The sequence below is a fragment of the Patella vulgata genome, chromosome 5 (assembly GCF_932274485.2).
Source record: "Patella vulgata chromosome 5, xgPatVulg1.2, whole genome shotgun sequence".
Classification (NCBI taxonomy): Eukaryota; Metazoa; Mollusca; class Gastropoda; family Patellidae; genus Patella; species Patella vulgata.
In genome coordinates, this window is record NC_065883.2 from 62,290,497 (window position 1) to 62,298,909 (window position 8,413).

General features: G+C 34.4%; 1 protein-coding gene across 2 annotated transcripts; it reads right to left on the reverse strand.

The window, feature by feature from the left end:
* Positions 1-1,536: 1,536 nt before the first annotated feature.
* On the reverse strand, positions 1,537-7,853 carry LOC126820348 (RNA-binding protein lark). 2 transcript variants are annotated; one of them, XM_050548243.2, is made up of 7 exons: positions 7,779-7,853; positions 5,355-5,495; positions 4,898-5,061; positions 4,702-4,725; positions 4,191-4,430; positions 3,866-3,898; positions 1,537-2,578 (listed from the first exon to the last, which is right to left on the reverse strand). In XM_050548243.2, the coding sequence occupies exons 2-7, from the start codon at positions 5,475-5,477 to the stop codon at positions 2,563-2,565; spliced, it is 600 nt and encodes a 199-aa protein (XP_050404200.1). In that variant the 5' UTR covers positions 5,478-5,495; positions 7,779-7,853; the 3' UTR covers positions 1,537-2,562. The 2 variants fall into 2 exon arrangements, with proteins under 2 accessions (XP_050404200.1, XP_050404199.1); XM_050548242.2 differs by lacking the exon at positions 1,537-2,578 and adding an exon at positions 3,129-3,474 and having other exon boundaries at positions 7,779-7,803.
* Positions 7,854-8,413: the final 560 nt, after the last annotated feature.

The window sequence follows — 8,413 nt, forward strand, 5'->3', positions numbered from 1 at the left end:
TGACCTGCTTACATTGTCATTTTGCCAGCAATTGAATATTTTGGGAAAATTTCTTTGATTAATACAGCATATTTCAACACTTAAAGTGTGTTTAATAAGATGTTCTGAAAATTGAATGTCTTCCTCCTCTAGATCAGTACCTAAATCAGGTTGAATCCATTCCATGATGATCATGTTTGTATCCCCCCAAAAAAATATATATTGCCTGGCGTTTCCTCATTAGACATTTTCTACAGATTGAAACCTTACCATTATCCATGCTTTTGTGAGCTATGCAAAAAAGAATTCGGTCTGTAATAATTGCAAGCATAGTGCAAGTGGTGACTTTGGAGGGGAACAACCTTGGCTCGTGTGGAAGACAATGGCTTACTCGCTAGCCTGGAAGTTTTCAGTTCAGTCACGGTGTTGGCCGAGAATGTTCCTTTGGATTTTCATGTTTTCTCCTTTTTAGTGGTGTAGGATGGAGGGTCTGACAAGGAGAGTATCTAGTCATTTGGATGGTACAAAAACCGAGGCCATGTGTACAAGTTGGAATTTGTTAAGAGTAGGCTGTAGCCCGGATTTGCTTCATTGCACAGTGACTTAGGCGCGTCCCTATGAATATTCTCACACTTTAATAAAGACACTTCTTTGAGCAAATTTTGACGCATGTTTTAAAGATTCTTTCCCCGCGTACCAACTGTGTGATTTGATGATATATTTGGACTAAAAACTTATTCAAGCTAGTTAATCTCAAAAATTTGCTTCAAATCCCTCTGAGCTTTGTTTTGGTGGGGAGATACCTTCAAGCTATAAATAAACTGTTATAAGACATGTCGGTCACCTCAATTCACTGAGGGAGGGTAAGTTTTTCAGAATGTATTTTTCATTACTTACCGTCGATTTATCATACATATTGAGCTCTGAGTAACTTTATTTTCTGTCAACTTCTTTTTCCTCCATTTAATTGCAGAGCAAAACTGCCTAACCATCTGATCAAGAAATAACTGCTCCCTCAATCACGCTAGCACACAATAAGCTGGTCAGACAACAGTTGGGTTGCCAGTTAGTGCTTGCCCCATGGGTTTTTTTCGGGTAGTACAGTATTTGCCAAACTTTTATTGAATATTCGCTAGGCCGCTACAATCACTGATCAGGATGACATCAATGCGACTTAATGAGTCTCAAATATTAACTTTTTTCCACCAACAAATTAAATTCTAAAACATTTTCTTGATGTATTAGATGTTTGACGTATTTGTTGGTAAAAATTATTTCCTATTTAGTGTAAATGGGTATTAAAATGACTAAAAGGCAGCATTCTGCCTGAAGCAGTAACGTCTTATGTAAACAATGCACACGCCATCAGCCAACGATTGACGCCGCATGTTAAAGGCAGTCGCCTTTTTCAGAGATATTAGAGAAGACTCGTAATTCTCTGTGAAACATATTGATATTATGGATGTTGGGATCAGGAATTGCCTCTCAGCTAGTATTCAATCGAATATGCATGTGGAAAAGATCAAATAAATTAAAACCTCTTTACACCACAAAATTGTTTTATTTAGCATAAAGTTATTGAAATTGCCATATCAACTGTCAAAAACATTCTAGTAATAAATAACATATACAAAAATTTAATTCCATGGTTTTCAATGTCTATCTTTAAGACTGTCACATTATTTACACTTTAATCCATATTTTCACTACAGAGTTTGATAAAAAAAAAAAGCAAAAAAAAAGCTGGTTATTAAGTGTGGTATTTACATACAAACTTTGACATTTTATAAAAGCAATACAAATTTTATTGCTTTTTTCATTTTTATACTAGAAAAGTTTTTTTTCACATCGAGTTCAAATGAGTAGAATGAATCACTTCCGATTTTGTCATCCCTTAAATTTGAAACACATTGACATGTTTTCATCTTTGACTTTAATACTTGCATCAACACAAGGAGTAAATTTCAAATTTACTATTGAATTGGTGTTAAACTGGACTGTCTACAGTTCTTACATAATTAATACTTCAAGTTAGTTGAATTTCTAAATTAGCCATATTACTGCAAGGATCAACAGTTTACAGTTCAGCCAATGGTTGGTTTTGTAGGACTAACAAAAAGCTCACCTTGATTACTAATTGTCAATAGTCCATTTTACTACCTCAAAAGGTTAGGACCAATGATATGGGAATGCCCATAGCTTTATCATTTTGTAAAATCCCACCACAATTAGATTTATACTCCTCCAGATCAGACAAATATGATCAAATTAGGTTCATTACTATGTGATACCTAGTATTATCTACCGATAAGAGGCAAGCCTTGTAACCCTGCATTATGTATCAATTCTGAAGATCTTGAAACTCACTCAGATTAATGTGAGTTTTTTTAAAGCCACATCAAATGTTCATATTTAGCATCAAATAAACTAAAACTGAACTGATGAATATTTATCAAGAATGAAGATGCACTGCTTTCCTCTTTTTTCTTGGCCCGGTGTTCTGATGTTCATAGGAGCCACACATTCACACAAAGAGATGATCACGGTACTTAAAGTAAACCAAAATTGCTCTTGTTTAAAACTTCAAGTATCTCTTTTTCTGAAATATAATTGGCCAATGATAATTTCTAGTAATTTTTTTTTTTTATAAATGTAGATAACGGGGCAATTTCAAATTATCTGATTAGTATAATTCATTTGATTTGGTCAATCTAACATTAAATTTAAACAATCATGGTCTAAATATCAGACATGTCTAAATATATATATTTTAAATTAAAATAAATTAAGGATGGACTTAAAAGAATGTTTTTAAGGTTTTTTCTAAACTTTTACATTTGCTACCTACAAGAGTGGAAATACTTATCCTTTCACAGACAGCAACTACTGAAATAAAATTCTAGTCAAAAAATACATTTTAACACAATGATCACTTTCTTATTGAATGATTTCAATATTCAAATCTCTTGTCATTCTGATGTTATTTCACAAATTATTTCCCCCCTTTTCTAGAGCTTCCGATCAGCCATAGGATCGCACACGTCTCCAAACGAGCGCCCTTTTCTCCATACTTTGTATACATATTTACAGTGAACCAGCGATGTATTTCGGAAGATCACGCAGAAAATCATCAACACACGCCTTCCATGGATATTTCAGTTATGATTTATTCGCCTAGTAAAACACGACATGACAATTAAATGGAATAATATGAATGAAAGATTGTAAAACAATATTTAACTATAATATAGCTAGAGTCCTTTGTTTTTCAATTTCTTGAACAGGTAAATTACATCAAGTAATAAAAACTAAAACAAGGTCCATAATAGTCTATATATCAAGTTGCCACACATGATTCCGTATTCAGCTTATAAAACGTCTTTTTCTTATTCTGTCGCGTGGCAGCGTTCTATTCTCTCTCAGCGATCTCGTCAGTATGGTCCAGGAACGCGGCTTCGTGGCGGGGACGCACGTCCTGCAGGAGGCATTCCATAACTGTACGCAGAAAAAACATAACATAAAGCGTTAATTAATTTCTGTTATCAAGGTATAAATCAAGATAGTAACTGATCTTGTTTTTACAAATAATAACAAATTGTTAATAATTAAATTCAAAACAGTGTGTATCTATCTTGAAATATTACCTCTAAATTTAAAGCGTTTAGATTAAAAAAAACATCAAAAAGCGTATGAGAATACAATATAACACCATACTGATGAAGCGACATGACGGTCGCGCTTAAACAAATATAGTCTATATATTTAATAGCTTGCTAATATCTATTATAATATTAATTTCAACTAATAAACATCATCTCTATATATTTTATACAAGAGAAATACTATCTATATTAACATCAATGTCTTAAAGAAAGTTCATATCTACCTCCTCCTTTCATAATAATCATAATATGCATCTCTGTAAAAAAAAATAAAATAAAAATTTAAAATAGAATCTTTTCAATCTAATGTGGATAGCGAATCTGTGCTTGTATATAACAAGGTGCAAGGCCCCCTGCTTAGCCCCATAAGTTTATTGAAATAAACTAAGCAATGTTAAATCCAAAAGAATCAAGTTTGCATTGAGTGTTGACTAAGGAGAAAAATATGGCTATTTAACCAGTTGTGCTTTTATTTTACTGAGAAAGAATAAGATATAAAAAGAGTAACTTTCTGTTTTAAAAATAAAATGGTCAAATTTTGTTTCTAACCTGGTTGCTGCTGGTCGTCTGTTGGCATAGTATTCTGGAAGAGGTCTGGCATAAGGATCTCTTTCTCTGTACATCTCTCTAGGGGGAGGGGGAGGTCTCCTCTCATAGGGGTCAGCATATGGTCGGTATCTGTCTGGTGGTGGGGGTCGGTAATAAGGATCTCGGTAGTAATTATCATAAGGGTCCTCACGGTAGGGATCTCCTCTAAAACCATCTCCTGGTGGACGTCGTGGTCGTGACCTGAATAATTCGAAGTGATATAAATTAAATCTAGATATTTTATCAGTACTTTCTCTGAATGCTCTTTTACAACTGTCATAGATATTCAGAAACTTTGGCAAGAATCAATTAGGACACTCTCACAGAAAAAATAACTGAGAATCCTATGTTTACCAAGATGTTTATACTACATGTACATGCATAATTTTTTAATTCAAAAAACTGTATTACAGAATATTAACAATAATGTAACTGTTAATTATCACTTTATTTTAAATATTAAAATGCTTACGATCCTTTTGGACAGTCTTTAGACCTGAAATACAATAAAAAAATGTTTATACAGAGTTACAAAGATAGGTTGAATATATTTTTTTCCTTATTTCTAATTGCTTCCGATATACATATTTACATGTTGGGTTCTCACCTATTTACTTAAGTAAAACACACATAATACATTTCATAGCATATACATTTAATCCACTTACCAATGACCTTCTCGACCACACCTATAGCACTCTCCTTTACCACCCATTCCGGGTTTGGGTCGAACTTTACTTCTTGAAACTTCCACTCTTAATGCTGAACCATTAAAATCTGTTCCATTTAAATTTTCAGCTGCTGCATTAGCTTCGTCACCAGAGGCATAATGCTACAAAAAAAGTTAACATGCTTAATGATGCACATACTTCTTGTGATGGAAAGGGGAGAAATAGTTCAACCTAAAATATCAATTTGAAGGGTGGCAAAATGCCAAAAACAGACCAGAGAAAGCACTAGGAATTAAATAGGGGGGGGGGGTAATTCTACAGTTTGTGATCAAAATATTGACAGATTTCCCATTAATGACCCAATGAAAAATTTATTTCACTTATCCAGTTTTCAGTCTACAGCTACTGAGCTAGGATTAATCATAGGCTAAAAATGAATCACAGGGTGACTTACCACAAAGCCATAATCTTTTACAACATCACATTCAACCACCTGTCCAAACTTTTCAAACAAAGCTTGTAAATCACCCTTTCTTACTGTGTCAGGTAAATTTCCTACAAATAATTTGGTGGTCATCTTGATGAATAGAAATACCTGAAAATTCAGACAATTTTGTTACTCGACGCATCAATTTAAATTTAAAATATTCTGCTGTGAGTTGATTATTGGGCCCACATTTGACAAACAGAGGATTTTGTGGAGTATGCATCACTATATACAATATGCTTACTATATATATAATAACTAGGCTTTAAGGCTGTGCAACCCATTATTTAAAGTAGCTAAGTCTCTAACTCAATATCATCAAAAAACTTCGACATTGAAAACACGAATTATTTGTCAGTTCAAATCAACATTGGTCTTGTGATCTTACAGGGAAAAGATGGGCTTCTGATACCCAATATTCAAGACAAAATAAACATTTTACCATTGGTACACGAATCGTGTACCATGCGTTTCAGCGCCTTTTGGAACAAGGGACTCAAAGAACACGGCTAGACATATTCCACAACTCATGTCAAATGGTGACGCTATATTCTTATCTGGAGAGCATGCACAATAAATATCATTGGTGTAGACTGGAATAAACAGATGCTAAATACTGCTATTAATTGAGACTTCCGGGGTATTTCGCCCAACATAACTGATTAGAAATTACAGTAAAAACAGAAATGGTTGAATGTAAATCAGTTTATATACATTCACATTACATTATTATATGCTTTGTGACCCATTTGTGTCAATTTCTAGGTCTCAAATATAAGCGATGAATGAATATAATGTCTCACTCTCACTCAGGGCAGAGGGGACAGAACCTAGTAGGAGTAGGAAGGTTTTTTTCGGAAAACTGACGAATAAGTTACTGGCCCATATATTTCTGACTCTCCCCTGGCCGTCATCCAGTCACCGTCTGTGATATTTCTGAAATCATGTTTGTTGCACGAAGTGCAATAGGCCTAGACTCTATATTCAGTCTATTTTTAGCATTGAACACAAACACATGCAATGCATAGGTATCACGTCATTTGGGACTCAACATAAACGACATTTGGGACTCAGTTGACGACGTTTGGGACTTGATTGGCGTCAATTGGGACTCAACACAAACGACATTTGGGACTCAATATAAACGACAGTTGAGACTATTTATTTATGAGATATATAGTAACAGCTGTCTTAGTTGTCTTTCGTTTTATTTAGTTGATCGGCGATTGTTGAGACCGCGATTAACACTGCTAGTTCTCCTTTGTTTTGTTTTATCTGCGAGTATAAAACTTGACAATAATATATTGTTGAAAATTTGTGTACATTTAGTAATACTTCGTTGTTTTTCTTTTATCAAATAGTAAACTAGCTTGATTGACCGACCACTGCTAATGTTTTTTCGTGAAACGGTATAACTGCAATCAACACACGGCCGCCATTCTCGATGATTGACAACTCACGTTTTTCCTCATCCACCAAAGAACAGTTAGGTTTCTTTGAACATACTGCGCAATAACATAGGAATTATCAGTTAATCAGCTTTAATTATCCCGCTTTGATCGTTGCCATTTCTTATATTTTCCACAAAAAAAACTTTCCCTTGTACGCACTAATTTACTGATTGGTATTGCCATCTACGACAAGCATGTCAACGTGCAGCTCACGGATTATCGTTAACAATTTTTAGGGGCTTGTAAAAAAGATTGCATGTCGTGTAAATATTTATTTTTTTTTTTTGTATAGGTGATTTGCAAATAAATTCATCAGCATATTATTCGTTTTAAATAAATATATAACTTTTATGAGAAACGATGATTATCAAAGAACCGTAAGTGCAACTAGGCCTAATTGTAATATTTCGTGACTTACTATGTTGAACCACCAAATTCAAGTAGACGAGCTGTAGTAGCGACGTGTTGATAGTTTGGTAGCTGTATAATAAGTGACTTGTTTGACATCAGTTTTATAAAAACCCTCATTTACAACATTCCTCCCCGTTTTGTTGGCAGTTTTTGTTTTGAATTGGCCTATTTCTAATAAATTATCCCGAGTCCCAAACGACGTATACCAAAGTCCCAAACGTCGTATACCCGAGTCCCAAATGTCGTGGTCATATTTTTTTGAGTCCAACATGACGCGAGTCCCAAATGACGTGACTCCCAAATGACATGTTATCAATGCATATGCATTGTCTTGACTTCGATTGATTGAAACAATGATTGTCTTCACTTCTGACAAAATAGACATATCCCCGTATGCTCAGTCATGCCACCTTTCCAAAAATGAATTGGTCTACTACAAACTCTAAACAATTACTTTATTCTGCAATTGATTTTTCGTAAATTAAAATAAAAAAGCACGAGAAAAAAATTTATCCTGCCGCCATCTTACCTGCGAGATCTAATAAAACGCGATTGACCAGACAAAGATTTATTAATGAATGTACATTGTAAGAGATGGCCTGTCGATCAGGACTACAGCGTTGGCCGACTACAGCGACACTTGTTTTTGTTTCAATAATACAAGTTAGACAATCCTTTCAATAACTTTCAAGGGAGCTAACTTTAGACATTGTTCTATCTTTTTTAAAATTTAATCATATACTTCAGTCAAAAGCATCAATGGGACCCTTCGCAGCCAGCAATATCTGAGTAACCAGCGTTATCATCTTCAATAGGATTCTTCCCCCGACAGAAAAAAAAAAAAAAATACAAACTCTTTCTTAACAGCTAGCAATTTAAAGTAGGTTTTCATTTTTTGATTGTGGACTAATAATGTTGTTTCTGGGATGCCTTCAGGATTGGAGGCCTTGAAACTTAAGCTTCATTAGTTCATAGTAGATCTGTCCCTGCTCTCGACAGCCCATGTTTTGTCAATGCAAATTGCTGGGAATGTTCACCATAGTCTCATAGTTCTTCCCTGCAAGCCCAGGTGATTGGTATTTAAATAGTACGCCTACCAGTACATCTTGGTATTTTTTGTCTGGTTTCGTGAGTAGGCCTACTCTTGATTTTTGTTTGTTTATA

What these genes read in the sequence shown, in the direction of transcription:
- LOC126820348 (XM_050548242.2), bottom strand. Translation starts at nt 5,477, where the DNA reads ATGACCACCAAATTATTTGTAGGAAATTTACCTGACACAGTAAGAAAG. An exon ending in TAAAAGATTATGGCTTTGTG is followed by an intron (nt 5,062 to 5,354) that starts GTAAGTCACCCT and finishes CTTTTTTTGTAG; the next exon opens with CATTATGCCTCTGGTGACGA. An exon ending in AAAGACTGTCCAAAAGGATC is followed by an intron (nt 4,431 to 4,701) that starts GTAAGCATTTTA and finishes CGAATTATTCAG; the next exon opens with GTCACGACCACGACGTCCAC.